This window comes from Caretta caretta, chromosome 16 (assembly GCF_965140235.1).
Source record: "Caretta caretta isolate rCarCar2 chromosome 16, rCarCar1.hap1, whole genome shotgun sequence".
NCBI classification, from domain to species: Eukaryota; Metazoa; Chordata; order Testudines; family Cheloniidae; genus Caretta; species Caretta caretta.
The window spans coordinates 25,081,860-25,103,472 of NC_134221.1; the positions used below are offsets into that span (position 1 = coordinate 25,081,860).

Sequence of the window (21,613 nt, forward strand, 5' to 3'; positions counted from 1 at the left end):
AAGGTGATCTTATCTTAGCTATGTTAAAGACAGAGAACTGACCTAGACATGATCAGACACAGAAGCGGGAACAGAACCCACGAACTCTCCTGACTCCCAGCACAGCTGGAGCAGGTCAGTTATCAACCTCAGCAACCCTAAACTACATTTTGGGCTATAAAGAGCTGTTGATTGGCTGAGCTGTATGCCTATCTGTAACAGAAACCAATCCGTTGCAAAAGTGAGGGCAGAGAAACCTATCAGCGAAAAGGAGAGGGTTATTTAGCTATTCACAAGGCAGGTTAGATATACAGAGAGGTTACAGAGCTGTAATGAAAGAGTAATTCAAAAAGGATTTTAGAAAAAGGGAACTAGCTTTCTAGGTGAGAAAAGATCAGACTATAAAGGGCCACCTGACAGGGTGAGTTAGAGCAGACACATTATGAGCAAAATAAATCAGACGGGGGAAATCAGGATTATTTGATCATTAGCCATGTAATTAAGACTAGACTGATCAGATACAGGGGACCAGCCTGTCACAACAGGGAAGCAGCACAATGTAATGAGCTACCTGCTCAGCCAGCCAGCGTTTCTTGGCCTTGTAAGGGGAGAGAGTATGGACAGACCTGGATGGTGGCTTCCCACTGAGGGCATCTTGCTCTTAAAATTGACTGGGGCCAAGCCTGCCTGGATGGACCTGTAGCTTTCTGTAGCCCCCGTACCAAGTACAGTAGTGGAACAGAAGTATCTTGTGGGCAGATTTCCATTAAGGTGGGGTCAACCGGTCTGCTCACTGCTGTACAGTTAGGTAGGAGACCTTTGCAGCATGTTGGCCTTAGAAGATGCTGCGCTTTGGATTTGCTATACAGCTTCCTTCCAGTCTACTCTCCTGCTTCTACCAGCAGTAAACAAACCACGCTTCAGAGAAGGAAACTTTAGCTTTCTTGCACTGAGGCGTTGTTTGAAGGAAATGGGTTGTATAGGTCATTTAGAAAATACGTCTCTGGTTCCAGCACCGCTAGCGCTATGAAAACAGGACGGATTGCCAGAACCTATTCCCTTCTCCCCATTCAGGCTCCCTGCATTGATGCAGCGGGGGCCGTGCGAGCAGGCTAGCCTCGGGTAAGTCGCCGTGCGGCCCGGCAGGGGCAGGGGCCGGGGCCGGGCACAGGCCGAGCGCCGCGCCTGGAGCGGGGGCCGCGGGGCCGGGGCGCCCGGGGCGCGGAGACCCGGCGGGGCGGGCGCGGGGCGGGCTCCGGCGGGCGGGGGCTCTGCGCAGCGCGGCGGCTCCGAGCCCGTGTCCGCCGCGCCGGCTCCCGTGGCCCGCGCCGCCGGCCGCAGCTCCCGCCGGGGGGGTCCGGGCGCCGGGGCCGGGGGGGTCCGGGCGCCGGGGCCGGGGGGCCGCGCTCCCGCCGGGTAAGGCACCGCCGCCGCCCCGCTCTCCGCCGCCCGCCGCCCCGCTGGGCCCCGCAGGCCGCCGCCGCCTCCCGCCGGGCCGGGCCGGGCCGGGCCGCGCCGCGCCGGGCGATGAGCAGCTGCTTCTGCCTGCGACGGGGCAGACGCGACCGGCCGCCGCCCGCCGCCCGGGCAACAGTTAAGTGTCCCCGGCCCGGCCCGCGGCCCCCGCCCCGCTCTCCGCCGGCCTCGCCCGGCCGGGGTCGCGCCGAGCTGCCCGGGGAGGGTGCGGGCGTGTCGGGGCGTCGCCGCGGGCGCGGGGCCGCTTTGTCTCGGGGGCGGCGCCCCGGGGCGGGTTTCCTGGGGGCTGGCCGCCCCCGGCCTTCCCCGGCCCGGGCAGCCTCCGCCGCGGGGGCGCCGGGGCCGGGAGCCGCTCGTGTCCTCTCCCCGGCGGCGCGCTGCGGGGCTAGGGTGGGTCTGAGCCCCGGGGAGGCTGGCGGTAGCCGCCGGGCTTTGTCCTCTGCCTTCAGCCAGAACACACCCCCTGCCCCCGAAAGCGGCAACACAAATTCCTCTGCTCTGGCAAACAATGGAGTGAGGAAAAGCTCCCAGGCAAGGCACAGAAGCCTCACAGGGCTAATCAACAACAAATGCTTTCCAGGGCGCCTTCCAGCTTTGATGTTCACCTCTGCCTTTGTGTGCACTCAGTTACAGCCACAATTGGCTGCCTAGCTTGTCTGTGCCTCTCTGACAATGATTTTCCAGTTTGCCCCTGTCCTGGCCACCATTTTTCTGGCTGCGGATTGGGAAGAAGCCCATCCACCCCCTCTTTGCTCACCTGCAAGCTGTTGGTGACCGAAGTCAGGAACTTGCAGTCCGTGGAGCCTTGCGGTACAATCCTGGATTCTGCAAACGCTTATGCATATGCTTAATTAGATATGTGAGTTGTCCCAGGGTCTTATTTCTGGCCTTGGGAGGGACCACGTGCACCAAGGGAGACCAACAGTGAGTTCACTGGGCTGGCTAAAGTCATGGTGAATTTCTCAGTTTGGACTGGGTGCTCTTCGGTGCTGTCGCTGGGTGTGTGTTAGCATTGTGTTCTGGAGGAGACCCTCTCAGTGCAGCACCCAACCACCTGTGTAGATAAACTAAGTTATTTGATCTGCTGGGTCAGTTGCAATAGTAGCTCCAATAATCTGCAAGATGATCTAGAGTACTGGCGAGCTTGGCCTGCTGATTCGTCCATGGGAAGTTAGTGGACTTTGTGGTGAAAGAGCAGCATGTGAGGTGAAGTGTTTTGCTACAGGTGCTTACACCTTAGTATTTCTTGATTTCCCCCTCCCCAATTCTCAGGGGTCTCTCCCCAGCCAAGCTGACAACGTGCATTTCCTTGTCCTGGAACATGGGCTGGGCAATGGCATTGGTGACCGGCACCTTTCTTTATTCACCTCCAACTTACACAAGTCCCAGTGATGTATTTCTGCTCTGGTGTTTGGGAAGGTTCATCCAGCTTCACTCAACCTTATCATGTGTTAGGCTCTGTCTAGACTAGGATTTAAAGATGTGGGATTAGGTCAGGCCAGCGAACATGATCTAATTTACACTTTCTGAAAGGCTAAGTCTGTCCTTCCGTTGAACCTGTAAAGCTCTGTCGATCAGGGGTGCGATTTCTTTTTATTAATACAGCTAGGCTTATATAAGCCTTAGCATGGATGTAGTTACGCCAGTATAACTGTTCTTACACTCATACAGCTAATGCCAATTCCCTGACCCCCTATAAGCACCGTTATACCAGTATAACCATGTCCACACTTGGGGCAGCTTTGCGTGTTCAGCTATACTGGCCTAACAATACCCGCAAAACCCTCTAAATGTAGACAAGGCCTAACACTCTTGTCAAGACAAGGCAAATTGTACTTCAGCAGGTCCCAAGGTAGTCAAGGTAAAGCTTAGATTCCCCAGTAGGTTTCAACTCAACCAAGTTAGCATGTGCTAAGCAGTGGTTCTCAACCAGAGGCATGCATACCTGGTGCAGGGGTCTTCCAGGGGGTACATCCACTCATCTAGATATTTGCCTAGTTTTACAAAAGACTACATAAAAAGCACTAGCGAAGTCAGTACAAGCTAAAATTCCATACAATGATTTGTTCATATTGCTCTATATACTGTACACTAACATATAAGTAGAATATTTATATTCAAATTGATTTATAATTATATGGTAAAAACGTGTAACAGTGCGGCAGTGACACTTTTGTATTTTAATGTCTGATTTTGTAAGCAAGTAGTTTTTAAGTGAGGTGAAACTTGTGGGGTACACAGGACAAATCAGAGCCCTGAAAAGGGTACGGTAGTCTGGAGAGGTTGAGAGCCACTGTGCTAAAGTTTGGCCTTGTCTTGACTGGAGTGATAGTGTGTGTTAGATTGAGAGAGCTAACATCATTTAACAATGCATCTTTAAATCCTAGCCAAGACTGGGCCTTAACCGTCAACTTTCCTCTGGGTACAGTAGGATGTTTAAAGCTTAAAATCTGATGTAGTTCATGGGGTCATGGCACTGAACATAATGTGTCAGTTCTGGTCTCATTATGCATAGCTGTCTCCAACACCAAATCTAAGGCTTTAGCCCAGTTCCCGTGACGCGAAGGCGCTTGTCTACACACACCCTGGAACCAAAATGACTCAGAAGGAACTAGCTCGGATGGAATCCAAACCTTAGGTTACTTCAGTGCAGTCGTCCCTGTGTGGACACTTTATTTGGATTGAGTGTCCTATTTCAATTTCCTTTGGCAATTTTTTTTTAATGATTTAAGAGAAATTGAAATAGGGCACTGGTAATCCACAAGTGTCCACAAATGGACTTGCACTGACATAACTGCAGTGTAAGTTACAACCAATTTAATTATTTCAGTTCCTGTTCCTGGTTAGACCAGCCCAGGTTCCCATCTGTGCTGCAGACGGTAACTGTCTGTGCAGGTAGCAGCTATACTGAAAGCGGGGCCCTTCCTTAGCTTCAGTGTAGAGAGGACCTAACGCAAAACGATAGCTCGCTTCATGGGTGACGTTTGAAACTGAAGTTGTGACTACCTGTGACCATCAAAGCTTCCACGGCATTGGAACCCAGTATCCTGGCCAAAATCTGACTGTCTGCCTAAAATTCTCCCCTGTCGTAAAACTGGCTGTGAGCTATTGAGCAGCTGCTACATCACGCCCCAAGTGTGGCTGCGTTCTGGAGGTGGGTGAAGGGATCGTGACGGTGTGTCAGTTTGTAGTGCTTTGCAATCCGCTTTGTGCTGAGAGTTGCTGTGTAAATGTAAGAGTGCTATTAATAGCTACAGCTTTTTAGAATGAACTTGCAAACAATCTTCCAATGGTATTTGAGTTAAGGCTACAGTAATGTCTCTCTCCATAGACTTTGTAGCTTTATTTCTCCTTTGGTACAGGAAGTCAGTAAGAGGTTTTAATTTTTCAGTTTAATCTTTGCTGAATGTCATTCTGCCTTTGTGGTAACAAGTTAGCGTCAGAAGTGCAGCGCATGTGGTTGAAGGAGGAAACGATAAAATTGTCCTCCCTGCCATTCAGCTTTAGAGCTGTGCTGGTTTCTCATGACGTGTTGTGCATCTGCCAAGTAGATGATCAGATCTGCTCCATTCTCACACAATTTGTTCTTTAAGTTGTTTGTTTTTGAATTTGTAAAACTTTGTTTTCTAGTTTACCTTAGTGTTCCATATTTTAAACTAACAGAAATTCACCATTGGAGTATGCAAGTATGTTTGTCCTGTGCTCTAGTGTGCCTGTGGTCAGGGCGTATTAATGAAATAGCTTTATTGTCCATTTCAAGTATTATACATTTAGCGTAAACCAATACAAATGAAGATGACGTACGATGAAAATAAGGTGGGAGAGAAAGGTAGGGAAGGAGAAAGGGAAAGAGTGTGTTTATAAAGATATAAACACAAGGGATTAAGATACCAGTCAGAAGGGGAGCTCTGTATATCTGTTGATCTGTGACCTAAGGGAAGTTAGCAAAGGCTGTGAAATGAAGTCTTACGGGAGAAGCTAGGATAAAAAGAACTAGACTCGGCTTTGACCTGGTTGGACAATGTAACTTGTTTCAATAATGAGCACTGTTAGCAACCCCCTCAAGGATCTTGGTTTTTCAAGAAACTCGGAAAACTCTTTTGAAGGAATCTAAGGTACTGGAACATGTTACCTGAGAGCACGCTGCTTCTTCCAGTTGAGATGAATATTTTTGTAGGCAGATAAAGGCTCTCAGTTAAAGTCCACAGGTCCCATGAATAGAGTTAGTGTCTCCTGGATTGTGTGCTCCTCAGCCCAGGTGATCAGCAGTGTTCTCTCCAAAGATGGACCCAGAGCTAAAAACCCCTAAATATTGTGTGTGCGTTTGTAGAAAGGGGTCAAAAGATCCTCTGACTCGGGATCCTGTTTCAGTTTGGGTGACCTTTGCCACTGAATGCTTGTTTGATATTCATCCTTTTGAAATATTCTGTCCTGATACATCTTCTGCTATTGGCCTCCAGCCTCCCTCTCTTCACTGTTATGTTGACCACTCTTAAGGCTGAAGATATCTCTAGAATGGGATATACCAGGATCAAGCTGTGGGCTACTTTGTCCATTTTCTTTTAAAAGGCCAGCAGTCTATTGGCTCAGAGCCCAGTGCCGCAGGAAGTCCGGCCCCGCTGATTAATGTGGTGTCCACAGGTAAAACCTCTGACATCTTGACCCTTTCCTGGTTTGCAGTTGGGAAGTCCCAAGGTTGATCTCTGCTGCGTGGCCCCATAGAGCACTGCCAGGTCAGCTATCTGCAGCAGGATGGAGTTGAAACGCTGGTTAGAGTCCTCTAGCCGTGACAAAGGGTTGCATGGGGGGAATGATGAGGTTTTCAGAGGTTATTGCGAGTCTCTCCTAAAGGATCAGGCTCTTCCTCTTCCACCCCCCTGCAGCTTTGGGGAGCTCTCAGAATGTGAGGCACTGTTTGGGTCACTGCTGCCCCTTAGGGTTACTGGAGAACTCACCACAAGGCAGTGGTAGGAGCATGTTTCCAGTGAAGGGATGGTCAGGCTGACTCTGAGTTGAACCCTGTGGGGAGAGAGCTCCCACTAACCAACCAGCAAGAAGCAGTTGGGCTCCTTATTATAGTGATGGATCAGGATGGCAGTGCTTGCATTTCCTGGGTGAATGTAGGTGTTTGCCCGTGCTGCGTCTGCTCCGCAGTGTGGGAGCCTGACTCCTCTGTGCCACGATGACCACAAGGAAAATTAAGAGTTGGCTTATTTATAACAATGCGTGACCCTGCTCAGGGTGAGCTGCTGATGCAAATAGAGAAACCCTCCCTCCCTAGCGTGTGATGTGGAGATCTCAGGGAAGAACTTGTCTACTTCTCCCCAACCATCTGTGTGCCTCCCTCCACGCTCTCCTTTGTATGTGGAATATCTTCTCCTCCAAATCCCTCCTCAAGACCTATCTCTGCTGTGATGCCGACAAGAGACTGGCCAGCAAATAATAGCCAGCTTGAAGGCCAGTCGGGGATGGTCATTCTGGACTTATTTAATAATAAAATCAGCACTATGAACAATGTCTGTCGAAAGCATATTCTCCCAGCCTTGGCCCGTTGCTTGTCGACCTAGATTTTGAGCTTTCCAAGCAGGGACGAGTCCTCCTGTGCAGTGGGTCGTGCCTAGAGTGCTGGTGCTACCGGACTGCGAGGGATGGCAAGTGAGCTCTTTGGCCGGCAAATTCCCTCTCCCCTCCTTCCCTAGTGAGCAGTGCCCACAGCAGCGATTTGAATCTGCCCTCCTAGAGCTCGGCATCTTCGGTCTCGCAGCCAACGTGGACTGGGTGTGCACAGGGCGTTTGGACTGACCTAAAGGGAGAATGTTTTCCCATTAGCTGGAAGCAATCTCTGAATTGATTTGATCTCTTCCCAAAGCGACCCTGCTCAGGATGGAGTTGGGGGGAGGGGGGGGGCTATCCATACAGAATTATACAAACACTGAGGGTATCAAATGGGATTATAAAATGCAGCCTCCCGATCAGCTGGTTTGAGTTCTCAGCTGCAGTGTGTCTAGCCAGGACTACAGGTCAGCCTTGCACTGTTTAAAGAGAAACTCGCTATAATAACAAGCTGTCTAATAGAAATGTTTGCGTAATCCTCCATCTGTATTCAATCCACTCTTTTATTGTTAAGGAAAAAATCACAAGTTCAGACACATGAAGGTAAAGCAAGCAAACTTCATTAATGCCCCCCAGGGAGGAATGAAGTGTAACCAATCGTGTTTGCCCAGCCAGGGTCTCCTCTGTGACCTGTTTAAAGTTCACAAAAATATTTATCTGCATTCCCAGTGGACATCCTCCCCATCCATACCCATTCCAGGCGCATCCCAGGACCATCCCCAAGATGAGAAATTGCCCTAAATAGGCAACCCGCAGCCCAACAGAGCTGTCTGAATAATCCTAGTTCTTCTGTGACATGGCGCTGTAGCTATGCGCCCCTGGTAGCAGAGTACAGGACTGCAGCTAAGTCTGACTGCAGCACACGTGCTGGGAAGGGAAAGGCTCCTGCTCCATGCTCGTAGGATGTGAGCCGTGGTTTGGCAGCAGAGCTGTAGGAGCTGCGCTAGGCGCAGTGTGTGACAGCCGAACCCCGCCCCGGGGCACTAGCCGTCTGAGGGCGCAGCCCAAGCCCTCGGTGGGGTGAGGTCTGCAGAGCTGGAATGCTTCCCAGAGCAGCTGGGTCTTCAGGAGGCTTGGGATGGAGGGAAGGCTGGAAGTGTAGCGCATACTGATTGGCAGCCCGTGGTGGGTCTGTGGGTGCTGTGAAAGACAGCACAAAGGCAAGGGAACTTCTAAGATCACTCCCTTCCCTGAGGTGATCCCCTCAGCCTCATGTGAAGCCAACACATCCCTCTGGTTGTACAGCACCTTGCACAATGGAGCCCTGTTTGTGGCCAAATGTACATCTAGTCCCAGTTGGCTCAAGGAGCCAGGGCCCGAGTCTATGCAGTCCTGCTCCCAGGGGAGCAGGATTGGGCCCGTATCGTTATGCACAGGTCTAGCCCAGTCTGGCTATGCTTCCCCTGGATAATTGTTGGAGCCTGTTTGCCAGGTTACAGTGCCGTGTCCGCATTGGCTGCGTCACGGGGGAACCTGGCTAGAAGAGAATGTGTCGAGCTGGCCACACTGTGCTGCTCCACCAGGAATAGGAGTCAAGCTCTGGCCTTCCTTTGACTGTGTGCGTACATCTCCCACGCCCCCTAAGAGAGTGTCACATCTGTGACTCAGCCCTGCAGCCTCCATCTCCTGCCATCTCAAAGGAGAAAGGCCCGTTTCTTTAGCTCTTAACCTCTGCTGTTACCCGTACAAAAAGGCTTTGTGTGAGCAGTGACAAAGTAAGGATTGATGCTGTTTCCTGCCCCCTGCCCACCATGCTGTGAGTCAGACACCCACAAAACAGCTTTGTGCTTTTGCTACACGGCACCTCGTTGACAAAGGCACCTTTCCCCCTTAAATTGAGGGCAGATTCGTGTCAGCCTTAATGGAATGAGAAGTGCATTTGTATTGAGCTACACCCCAGGGTACATACAGAAGCTCTTGCCTGTGTCTGTAGCTCCCTACAGACACTGAGCACGGATCTGTGACTTGTTCTAAGGGTTGCAGACACTCACTGGGCTGGCACTTACAAGTCAGACAACGGGCTGCTAAATTCTAGGGTGACCGGTCTTGAAGGAAAACCCAGTTCACGGATGCTCTGGCAAGTGTCTGTTCAGTGCAGCATAGTCCGTACCAGTGTGGCCGCAGCACTTCCCAGTGGAGAGAAGGCCAGAGAAATACTGGTATTTAGAATCCCTGGGCATCTTTCCCACTGTGCAAAGTTCCCCAGGCATCTGAATGATTCCCCAGAATTATTTCCCCTGCAGAGTCCTCTGAGCTGCGCACCGTTCCACAGTGGTAGAGGAGGGGCAGGGACCTTTGCTGCTGCTGTTGTTTCTCTTGGGAGACACTTGGATTCTCTGACAGGGTCAGTCCGAGCAGTCAGGCAGCAGCCTCGCCGTTGAGCCAGCGTGCTCCCAGGCAGAGGGTGCTGGACGGGACTTTCATGAAGCCCATTCCTGGGGCTATCAAGGGTGCTCCTCACTGATGCTGAGCACCCAGCCTGTGCTGTCCAAGAGTGGGTGAGTTCAAAGCCCTGTTCTCTGCTCCTCAGTCGCTGCAATGCTTTTCCCTCTGCCGGGGACCCGGCTCCTGTGGCCAGCCAGCAGAGGCAGATGCCTAGAATTGCCCCTTCCCAGCGAGGGGTGGAGCTGCAGGCCAGGTTCTTAGCAGAATGACATTGGGAGAGTTGGTGCCCGGATCCCATGACGTCCAATCCCATTTGGGTGAGTTGGGCTTTCATTGGATTCCGAGACCAGCTACACAGCGCAGGGGCTTACTAGCTTTGACTAGTCAGGTTTGGGCTGTGGGACTGCAGCCATTCGCCTTTATGCTGAGCTCTCTGTACCCTCCTTTACCCTGCTCCCACTGCTGAGCTTTGTGCCTGGCAAGCATCCTGCAATACCAAAACCACACAGCAGCATTACCTGTGCCTTTGAGGAAATGGTCCCTCCTTTACATGTGTCGGAAGCTGGAACTTCATGTTTTCTCTTAAACCGTGATCTCCTCAGGGTCCGGCAGCTGCTGGCAGTGTCCATAGCAAAATAACTCTATGTGGGGAGACTTGAGGGCTACTAATAAGCAGAAGTGTATTTTTGATCCTGGGTGCAATAAAGCAACAAGTATTTTCAGCCAGTGACTGAGAGTGAAAACTAGGGAGACTACACAAATTGTTCATGAGGCACACCAGAAAAAGTTCAGCTCCACCAGAAACCATGGTTACAAGGAGCCCTGGTAATTCTGGAATTGCATGGGAAATTTGCTTCTCCTTAGATGCTCGCAGCTCACGAGGGGCTTATTTTCGATTTAAAAAAAAAAAATTCTGTTCATGGTTTTCACTAACTCTCATAGACTACAGCAGTCTTCCGTCTGCGCAGCTGCTTCTCACTAAACCTTTAGTTCCATGGGAACCCAAAACTGCGGTTCAGGAATAAACAGTGTCCGGGGCCAGCATCACCCTGTAATTCTTGAGATTAAAGAGCTACAGGCGGCTTGAGCTACATTTCTGTGTGAGCCAGTTAGTCAATGCTGAGGAACTCTGCTAGACACAGAAAGAAAGAAAGCCGTCTGGGATGGGGGGAAGTGGTGACCCTTCCATGCCCTGCTCTAAAAGGGGCACTGAGACGGGCTGAGTGAAACGAGCCAGCGTAACTCAGAAGTGTGGAGAGTTCTGATGACAAACTGCATTCTGCATCTTCTGTGCATTTAAAATCTCAAGCTAAACGTTGTGCAAGCTTGTGGGGAGGCGAGGGGATGCAGTGGTGATGTAGCTGAACTCTTTAGTTCAGGGGTAGAGCTGGCTGGAGACTGGCGAACGTTTTCAGAAAGGTTCACAGAAATTTTCTGGGTTTTTAACACCCCTCTCCCCCCAATTTGTCAGGTTTTGGTTTTTCGTTGAAAAGCGAGAAAGTTTCAAAAGAAATGACGTTTTTATGCAAAACTGTCCATTTTGGGAAAGGTTTCAGAGTAACAGCCGTGTTAGTCTGTATTCGCAAAAAGAAAAGGAGGACTTGTGGCACCTTAGAGACTAACCAATTTATTTGAGCATGAGCTTTCGTGAGCTACAGCTCACTTCATCGGATGCATACTGTGGAAACTGCAGAAGACATTATATACACAAAAAGAAAAGGAGTACTTGTGGCACCTTAGAGACTAACCAATTTATTTGAGCATGAGCTTTCGTGAGCTACAGCTCACTTCATCAGATGAAGCTGATGATAAGCTGGTAATAGCTTATCTAAAGTGATCATCAACCAGCAGGAGAGTGAGTTTGTGGGGGAGGGGGGGCGGAGGGTGAGAAAACCTGGATTTGTGCTGGAAATGGCCCAACTTGATGATCACTTCAGATAAGCTATTACCAGCAAGAGAGTGGGGTGGGAGGAGGTATTGTCTCATGGTCTCTGTGTATATAATGTCTTCTGCAGTTTCCACAGTATGCATCCAATGAAGTGAGCTGTAGCTCACGAAAGCTCATGCTCAAATAAATTGTTTAGTCTCTAAGGTGCCACAAGTACTCCTTTTCATTTTGGGAAAGTCCATCTGTGCTTAAATCACGCATGCTGTCCCTGTGCAGTGTGACCGGGCAGGCTTTCCCCAGCTCTGTAGTGCAGTATTACATAACATACCAGCTCCCCTCCTTGGGGCCAGCTGTTCTTCGGAGGCGGGATGGGACTGTGGCATGGTTTGCAGCCCCGTGACTCCTGGGTTGGTATGTTAGAGAGGCTGGGAGGTTCTGAGGAGGAGAAGCTGCTTCAGGCAAATCACATGCATGGACAGATAGCTGGTTTGTTAGCTGCCTAGAGGAAATGGCTTGGGCCAAGATTTTCAAAAGCTGTGATTTTTTGGACACCCAATGTGAGTCGCCACAAAGGGATGGGCGTCCATTTTCAAAGGGCGATTGCTCAGCGCTTTCTGGAAATGAGGCCTCCCCAAATCACCAGTCACTTATGAAAATCGTGGCCTTGCTGGTTTGTGGGTTTCAGAGAAAAGGTATTGTGCGCTCCGTTCTTGTGAGTCTTCCAGCGGAGGACCGCCTGTCGTGATGTCCAATCCCTTATGGGGCAGCTGCTTAGGGGGCAGATGGGATGGTGTTTTCCACAAATGGAAGGAAGGAAAGACTTTTTCATCCCAGCATTCTGGCATGTCGAGTCCTGGCACTAGTCCTGAAGGCTAAGCCTGGGTTCGCCTACTGCCAGTCAGTGCTGCCACTGTGGTACCTGCCGCTGTTGTCGCGTTTGGATGCAGCAATAGCTGGTGAAACGGAAACACTTAAGCGGAATAGACACCCTTCCCCTTTGCTTAGATCGTAGTCGCCATTCCGAAATCTGCTGAGGCTCTCTTTTCCTGTCGTGAACTAGGGAATATCATTATTTCTTTGAAGGACAGTGTGGATTCACCTAAGGGACGTTAACATCAATATTTGTTACATAGCAAAAGAAATTGATGGGCATCAGTAGGTCACAAAGCTATTGCGAGCAACCTGGAAGTGTGTTTATCAGTAAACGTATCTACACATCTCTATGAAGATTTACGTATTCTGTATTTTAATTCACATTATGCTGCGTCAGCACTGCACAGCATAATGCCTTCAGTTATGAATTGTCAATTGCAAAGCATTTTGGTAGGTTGCAGTGTTTGAACCCCAAGCAACAGCATTGGGTTTGGGTTGGTTGTTGTATATAACTAAACATGAGAACATCTTTGCTGGAAGGTGCCGGCTGTGGGTGGGCTGCAGTCTCTCCATTCTCAGGGCTGCCTTCATTCTCCTGCGCTGACTGTGTGAAGCTGAGGAGTCTGTATGCGAAATAGAAGGGGAAAACGCCAGGGTTCAAAATGCAAATTCCTGTCTCCAGATTGCTAGAAGCTTGAGTTGTCTAGAGAATGAAGGGAGCTGCATCTCCGTTTCTTTGCGTTTTCAAGAAACTAGAAGCAGAACTCTTCCTGACACCAATTTGGTGGCAGTTGCTTCATTGACATCGTAGACGGATGCTGACCATTGGGGTTTTGGCGGCTGGGGGTGCTACAGATATGCTGACTCGCCATGTAGCACGGTTCTGTCAGACACCAGAGTCACCTTTTATTGCCTGCACCATGACCCGGCAGTAGGAAGCGTGCACACCAGCACTCACCTCTGCCTGTTTGAGAAGCAATATGTAACCAGCCCTGAAGAGGTTGGGTTTTAATTGCTGTGAAAAAGCAACTGAATGAGGTAGCTTTTTGCACGGCTTGTCTGGCCAGCTTCCCAGCAGCAACGCTCATTTACACAGTGCTGCCTTTTCATCGCTTGGCGTCGGGGTGGCTTCCTGGCGCATTCCTACCTGGAAGCAAGAGAGGACTTGCCTCAACCGGCTTTCCTGGCAGGATGCCACAGGCAATGGCACCGTTCCCCCAGCCTTGCCTGGACTCCGCCCCGGCTAGAATTCTGTCCCAGCCCTCTCACCTACTCCTGGGACCCGCGCGCTCCGGGTGACCTGTCCGCTGACTGCTCTCTCGGGCCCGCTCCCCTGCTACGCTTGGCACACCCCGCCCCTCGAAGTCACTCCAAACCCAGCTACGCTGTGTGCGCGCGAAAGTCTCCAGGCCATGGGCCTGTTTGCGCCTCCCTGGTGTCTCAGCTGTGTGGGACAGGCATGTCGTTCTGTGTCCCAGCTGCTGTACAGTGCCAGGTACGTGGTGAACCAGGTGCCATGTAAACCAGGTCTCTAACCTGCTCTCGCTAAGCCCTGAAGGGAGGCAGGCTCACAGTGCAATCCTCTGCTTGTCTGCTACTGAGCTGCAAGGGGGAACCTTGGAACAGAGTCATTCAAAGTAGCTTCCTTCCCTCCAGGAATGGCAGAGCCACCTGAGCCCGGTTGAATCACAGGGGTCAGTTTGCCTTTCATTGGGTGATGGGCTAAGGTTTACTTACGGGCACTCGATGGGGACCAGCCCAGGCTAAACGTCCTGGAAACAATCAAGTTAATCTCAGAAGAGGCTGTTGGCCTGAATTCCTGGCAAATGTAAGTTCTTATCAAAAGCAAATGCCTCTTTAAAAATCCTTGAAAGCTTGAGCACTTTAAAATGCTGAAGGTGCGTGTGGCCATAGCAGGAGCTGCTCCAGCATGCAGAGAGCCCCTGCGGGCGGGCTATGCATGTGCTAGGTTTTCTGTCTAAGGGGCTGTGCTGCTGCGTAGCCCTCTGACTCTGCCTCCCTGTTTCAGGCACAGTCCATAATGCCTGAAGTCCGAGACCTTTCCGATGCCTTGCCAGACGTGCCAATGGATCCTATCACAGGAGTTGGAGTGGTTGCATCTCGGAACCGGGCACCGACAGGTTACGACGTAGTAAGTAGAGCTGATGATGCCTTGGGAATATTGTTAGTTTGTCCTTTGCTTTGCAGAGAGCAGTATCTCCTCCAGAGAATGGGCCGGCTGTTTGTGTGCTCACCTTGAAGAACGTGTTCGGGGGTTCTTTTTTTTACCAGCCGCCCTCCTCCAGGTCTTGGCTTTGGAAGTATTTTAGCAATACTTTCCATGTGCAGTCATGTTAGTGCATCTCCTCCCCGCCACTGGCATGTCATGCGAAGCGCAAGACTTCTGTAATTATCTGGAGGAGGGCTTTCCAGAAACAGCTGGCCAATGTGGCATGCAAATTTAATAATCCTAGTAACACCCATCTTGAAGGGTTCCAAAGCACGGTACAGATTAAATCTATGTATAAATGAATCCCGTATCAGCTGTTTAACGTCACACCTCAACACGGTGCAACACTTCAGGCTGGAAAGCAAAGAATTCTACATCCAGCTGAAATTGCAGGGAGAACTTAGCCAGCAGAATGCAACCCTGCAAAGTGGACTTTGGTAGGAAGCTGGGCAGCTGGGAGAGGTACTTGGGTACTGCAGTGTTGAGGCCATAGAAGTATCTGCATGGCTAGACAGATGTGGGTACTTAGCAGCTGCTTAGCCCTTAGGTCGATTGGTCAAATTGCTCTGGAACCAGAACAAGAATTTTTTCCTAAGGCTAGTGACCCAAACCAGTGAAAGATTCAAATGTATTAAACTTCTGTATAGCTATAAATTGCAAACGTAGCTACCCCATCAGGGCAGACCAATGGTCCATCTGTTCCCCTCCTCCTGCTCTTTCCACAGTACAGCACAATGACCAATCAGCAGCCCCCAGCAGGGGCCAGTTACCTGCCTGGCCCCACTCGCTCCTTTTAAAGCACTGGGTTGGGGGTGAATAAAATGTAAAAGGGAAGGGAAAGGCTCAGGCAAAGTTGTTTTCCCAGAGCCAAGTGAATCCTCCTCTGAGGCAGCCCTGTGAGCGTTCTCCTCCTGTTCCAGTGTTATTTACACCAGAGTACAATAACTGGGTACCAACGAGCATCACAGCACACTGGCTGCATCTGACAGGTTACCTGGCTTGGAACAGTGGATGTAACTGATGAGCCAAAGAAATGGTAAAACGCAAGGAGACAGAGTGCCTCTGCAGTAGAGGCGTCCAGGAGGTCGTGGGGAATATTTGGTCTGTATTTGTTTTCGTGCAGCCCCTCACCATGGCTTTGAGTGGCATCTCCCTCAGTGTCTGGCTGAGCTGATGGATGGTCTAGGCAGGGCCTCGCAACTTCTGCTGCTTGGTGCATAATGTATCTTGCTCCCGCTCTGTGACAGCATCCCCTCTCTGAACCAGAGGCAAATACCCTTTCAGCCCGCCCAGCAGGAGCCCTTGTGTGCCCATCCCGATGGGAGGTGAGTGAGTTATCTGCACCACCTCCCTGAGCTCCCAGGATATCCGAATTAAATATCACCTGGAGCAAGGCTAGCTGTGGGGAGGTGGAGGGGCTGGAGTGGGGCAGTTGTGGGCTCTTGGAGGTATTTGAGCCTGAGATATTGTCACCTGCATGAGGAGTGTAATGTGCTGTGTGATTAGCCGTGTGCTGCATGATTAGCCATGTGCTGCATTCCCTGTGACTTACTGCTCAGGTTGGGCACTTATCCAGATAGTGTCTCAGTGGCTTAACGGGCCTGTCGGACACTAATGCAGAGTAGAGTAAAGGAGCTAAAAACTCCTTCCTGTGGGTTCTCCGGGTGTTGTGTTTGTGTTCATGGCTGTGGGTTGCTCTCCTTTGGGGCATAGGCATGAAGCTGTCGCTCCTCGAGTTTTGTCCCTTTTCTTATGTTTAGCTGTTCTCTGACCCCAGCCCCAGACAGTGGGGAAGCAGGGCGGGCCTCCTGTCTCTGTCCCTCCTGTGCTCCCTTCCAGCCTGAGGTGTGGCAGATGAGCAATCAGACTCTGTCCACAGCTCCCAGTGAGCCCAGAGACCATGGGAAAGGGGATCCTAGGAGCTGCTGTGTCTGCATCCTCCCAGGTGGGGATCAGGCCCCCCTGCCTCTCCCTGTCTGCGCACCGTCACTTTCACAGCCGTGCTGCTCATGGCCAACGTGGAGCAGCAGAAAGTCCGGAGAAACCCCCTCAAGCCAAAGCCACGGGGCAGCGCTCCAACAAGTTTGGTGGGATGCCGTCTGTGGCAAGAAGCCCCCTTGTCTGGCAAAGTGCCATTAACCCCGAAAGATGCTTGGCCCCTACAGCGATGGGGAATGATGGCGTTAAGTCTACAGGCCAAAATCTACCCCTGGCTGCCTGCGCTCGCCTCCCCCAGGCATCTGTGTGTGATGCTCCTGCCCGCGGCCTGCCCGCTGTGTCTCACGCACATTTTTGAAGCATTGACCAATGCCGAGACACGTCTTTGCATGCCTGGAATGAGATTCCCGGGTGGATTTTCAGTGGTGCTGAGCGCTGCAGCTCCTGAGGGCAGCTTTGGGTCCACTCTAGGGTTGCCAACCCTCCTGGTTTCGCCAGGAGTCTCCCGGAATCGGGCTCTATCTCCTGGAGGCTACTGATGCCAAACCGGGAGATTTTAGGCCGCTAAAAGTCGGGCGGCAGAGCAGGGCTCAGGCAGCTCCCTACCTGCCCTGGCCCTGCACTGCTCCCAGAAGCAGCCAGCACGTCCCTGCAGCCCCTGGGGGGTGGAAGGGGCAGGAGGTCTCCATGCGCTGCCCCCGCCCCGACTCCGCAGCTCCCATTGGGCAGGAAGTGCAGCCAATGGGAGTTGCCAGGACGGTGCTTGCGGGCATGGGCAGCACATGGAGCCCACTGCCCTCCCACAGGGGTCGCAGGGACGTGCCTGCTGCTTCCAGGAGTGGCGTGGGGGCAGGGAGCCTGCCTTAGCCCTGCTGCACCGTCGCCTGGGAGCTGCCCAAGGTAAGCGCCTCCCAGCCGGAGCCTCCAACCTGCACCCAACCCTCTGCCCCAGCCCTGAGCCCCCTCCAAGAGCCTGCACCCCCTCCAGCACCCAAACTCCCTCCGAGCCCATACCGCTCACCCCCGTCTGCACCCTAACCCCCTGCGCCAGGCTTAGCCCATAGCCCACTCCCACACTCCGAACCCCTCGGCCCCAGCCCGGAGCCCGCACCCCAACCTCCTGCCCCAGCCCGGTGAAAGTGAGTGAGTGTGGGAGAGAGCTAGTGACAGAGGGAGGGGGGATGGAGTGAGCGGGGCGGGGCCTCGGAGAAGGGGTGGGGCGGGGGGGGTTGTGTGATTAGACAGCTTAGTCCACACTGTTCTTTTGATGTGTGTGATCTGCTAGGCAACCCTGAGAGCCTGGCTGGATCAGGCCTTTTGAAGTCAAGCAGAGGTCAGGCAAGTTGTGACTGGCACCCAGATGTCAAAATGCAGACCTGGGAGCACAGTCCCCACTCCCCATCTCTGGGCCGATCTAGTGGTAGAAGTTTGGTACAGTGCCAGTCACCACTGTGTTTGGTGCCAAATAGTCTCTTCCATTGTACGCTTTTCCTTGTGACGTGTTTGAGTTTGTGCTTGGAGACTACGGCTCTGTGTCCTGCCTGCAGGGAGCCAGCTCCTCCCTCTGCCCTGTGTTGCGGCGAACACCCTTTGGTGCTCCCCTGGCGAGAGGCAGTTCCCATGGCAAAGCAGCATTGGCTCGGGCTCTCTCTGATCTCACTGGAAGGTCCATGGGGAGGGAGCCCTGCACATGATGTATGAAGTTTCCTGTTTACATTAGTCTATTTCTTCCTGCCACGGGTTTCCTGACAAGCGAATGCATGCTCACGTTCTTTCGGGCTTGAAAGAGGCTGTGAAAGGCTAATCTGGTGCTCCAGCATTGGAGATTAATTGCTGGCAGCAGTGCCTGGGCGTTTCCTTTCAACATTTCAGTCAGTGGCATGTTAACCCCAGCTGCCTCACTCTGCACAGCACCTTATCTGGGGATCTGCATATCGCATTAACTAAGGGCTTGTCCACACATAAAATGCTACAGCGGCTGCTGCACGTTGATGTAGACGCTGCCTACGCCAACGGGAAGGGCTCTCTGCTGGAAATCCACCTCCCCGAGCGGCGGTACTAGGTGGATGGAAGAGTTCTCCTGTCGCCGGCCCTAGCACTGTCTACATGGGGACTTAGGTCAGCTTAACTACCTGCTCAGGGGGGTGGATTTCTCACTGACCTAATTATCTAGGATAGCCCAGCCCTAATTAAGCTTCCCACATGCCCTGTGACTGTGGTGAGCATGAGACCGATCGTGGCCCAGACCGGTGAAGTCTCTGTTCCAGGCCACACAACGCTCCAGGAAACCCAGGAGAGCTTTTTCGTTGACTTCAGTGGGCCTTGGATCGGACTCCTGGTAAGTGGCTGAGCCAGGAATAGATCCCACAGGAGTCCTGCCCCCTCCGCTCGCCAGGAGACGACACGGCCACCCACTAGCGAACACGTGCACTGGGGGAGGCGGTTGCTAGGAAGGGGCCTGCCCCTGCTCTGCTTTGGAATGAGCTTCCCAGTGTTGGTGAGTGGGTTTGTGGGTGCGAAGGGCTGCGCTGGGAGAGTGGAGAGAGGGGAGAAGGCGAGGGTGGCAGGGTGACCAGACCTGGCTTGTGCAAGGGAGCTGAGGCGATGATCTGAGAGCTCAGGCGCTCCCCTGGGACAGGAATGAACGAGACTCTCCTGGCACATACCCTGGGTCTTGGCCTGCAGCTGGTTTCAAGCACTAACACCCTGTCAGAGGTGAGCTGCTCCCAAATGCACAAAATCTCCATCTGTCGCCTACAGCCAATCACTCTCCTTGCCCTGCTGCGGGCATCATGCTTGGCGCTAGGAGGCCCTGCATTTCTCACATGCGTGCTGGGCATTGCCATTCGCGGTAGCGAAGTGTTCAGGTAGGTCTACAGTGCCATTAAACACCCCGACTAGCCCAGCCCAGCTAACTCGGCTTGAGAGGATCGGGCCGTGGGGCTAGAAACGAGCATATGCATCAGGGCTTGGGCAGAAGCCCCGGCTCTGGGAGCCCCCAAGAGGGAGCATCTGTCATGTGAGTGTGACTCAAGGCAGGATGTGGGGCATCCTTTTTCACCAGACATGTGGGATGCTCCTTCATGGCTCAGCTTGGGCTGGGACACGCAGAGAGGGGTGCTCTCTGCGTGGCCAGTGAGTGACTGCAGGGGGGAAGAGCTTTTGCTTGATTTTGGCAAGAAAATGAAAGAAATGGGATTTCCTGGGAAGCTGCTGGGAGGTTTAATGTGTGTGTTTTGAGAACTGCTCAGCTGATGGGGGTGGAGGGGTGGTCTCAGAGAGGCATGGGCAGACCAGGCAACTTCTTAAACTTCAGCCCCCAAGTTTGTTCCTGAATGCAGAACCGCGACAGGCCGTTTTCCATCTCCGCTATCGCATGTCTCTCAAGCTGAGTATTGCACAGTCAGCGACTGCAGTACATTCCTCTGTACCATTGACTCTGACAGATTATTTTCCTTGGAATTTAGTTTCCTGACCCCTTTTGATTACACTCTTTATCTGCATAAGACATAAACCTGTTACAGACATTCCTTCATGGGATAGACTTACAGCAGTGTTAACCCTCTAAACTCCTTTAGACATCTGAGAGGAAGAAACAAACTAATTTTCCCTCTTCGGATCTACTCTCGAGGGATACTTAAAAGCTGTTAAAATCAGCCTACACCGAAGCTCCTTGGTGTATTTGTTGCCCCCAGGGACCCAGGTGTTTACAGATTTTAGCATTATCTACGCAGCTCATAGATATTTTTAAAGGCCTGGGAATGAACGCCCCAAAGCAAGCTAAATGTTATGCCTAAAAATTCAATTAAAATCAACCACAACAAATTCCTCTTCCTCCTCCAAAATGAGAACTAGTGAAAAATAGAGGTGTTGTCTAGGCTTGTGCTAGCAGCAAATGTTTCCTGTGTCTGTCCTTCGCACTGAAATCGCTCCATGGTGGTTGCACCTGCGATGGCCCCTGCCCAGCTGTCCTCACTGGGGACTTCTCCTGCCTGGACAGAGAAATGTGCAGCTGTTGATTCTGGCTCTGTCGTTCGGATTTCCCTCAGGCACGCTCTCTGTTTCAATCTCATGCATTTTAAAAGAACATGATTCCCCCAGGGGTTCCCTTTTCCCTGTGGGTCTGTAGAAGGAAACTCTAGCCACCTGCTTGGCTTGAGTCCTCCTACAATTGCAGAGCCTGAGAGCCCAGGAAAATGACTTGGCTTTAATTCTAGTGAATTCAAAATAGCAAAAGAGACTAAAAATCCTTTCTCAAAGTGCAGAGTTTAACCTCAGGGATGGTTGTTGGATGAAGCAAATCTAAAGAGAAGGCTTTGGGGTTTGATCCTGGAGGGCATTTTCCATGGGGGTATGGGAGGACGTCTTACATTTTCTTTGTCTTTGCATTCATTCCTTTGTCTTTTCTTTTTGTTCTGTCCTGCTCATTGCTTCCCAAGAGCGCAGGAGGGAAATCCTGCCTTCTCTCCTGCTCCCTTTCAAACCTTCCACACCTTCTGTCTCTACAGCTTCTGCAGAATAAGGCCCCCTAATGTCGTCTGCCTCTCCCTTTCTGCTCCACTTCTTTTCTGGTCTCTTCTCTCCCTTTTCCTGTCCCAAGTGGTGGGCAGTTTGGGAGCTGCCTAGCTGTGAGACACAGCATGACCGCTGGCCAAGATCTCCTGAAATCTATGGCATGACGGGCTCTGGCAGCTGCAGCCGAGTTCAGTTAGGGGATGTCTGCACCTTGGAGACTATACCGGTGTAGCAACGTCAGCATAGCCCCATAGTGTAGATGCGGTCTACACTGCCAAAGCTTGTCGGCTGGTGAAGCGATACCCGCTCACTGAACAGAGCTGTGTCAGTGGAAGCCTTCTTCCATGGACGTAGCTGTGTCTGCGCTGGTGGTTATGGGGGCTTGCGACAGTGGTCAGGAGTGCGGATTTAACTTTCCAGGGTAGATCAGGCCTTCGTGCCGCTGTGATCCTGGGGTGCTGCTGCTCGCACAGAGAGAGCCACCGTGAACGGGCACTGGTGCCTCCAGGAAAGCGCTTGTGCACAGGAGCTAAGCAAGTTCTGCAGCTGATAGCCTGGTCTTAAAGAAAGACACAAGATACGCCGGTTGTCTGGAGAGAGGCATGAGGCAGTAGGTCAGAAGGCACAAACTTAGTTTGTCAGGAGCCCACTCGACCATGATGCTAGGAATTGACCCCTTCTCCGTGTGAGCTTGTACTACCAAACCATTGGGCTGC

The 21,613-nt window shown here is 51.9% G+C and overlaps 1 protein-coding gene across 5 annotated transcripts in view; it reads left to right on the forward strand.

Annotated features, from left to right (window-relative positions):
* The first annotated feature begins 267 nt into the window (after window positions 1-267).
* The window catches only part of MVB12B (multivesicular body subunit 12B), a 95,860-nt gene continuing 74,514 nt past the window's right edge, over window positions 268-21,613 (forward strand). The window contains exons 1-2 of one of the 5 annotated variants that reach the window (XM_048822788.2): window positions 268-1,101; window positions 14,244-14,366. In XM_048822788.2, coding sequence (XP_048678745.1) covers window positions 14,256-14,366 — 111 coding nt within the window. In that variant the 5' untranslated portion in view covers window positions 268-1,101; window positions 14,244-14,255. Of the gene's footprint in view, window positions 1,102-1,369; window positions 1,396-1,479; window positions 1,573-13,867; window positions 14,043-14,243; window positions 14,367-21,613 lie in introns of those variants that run through there. The other 4 variants (XM_048822789.2, XM_048822791.2, XM_048822786.2 and 1 more) reach the window with 4 other exon arrangements.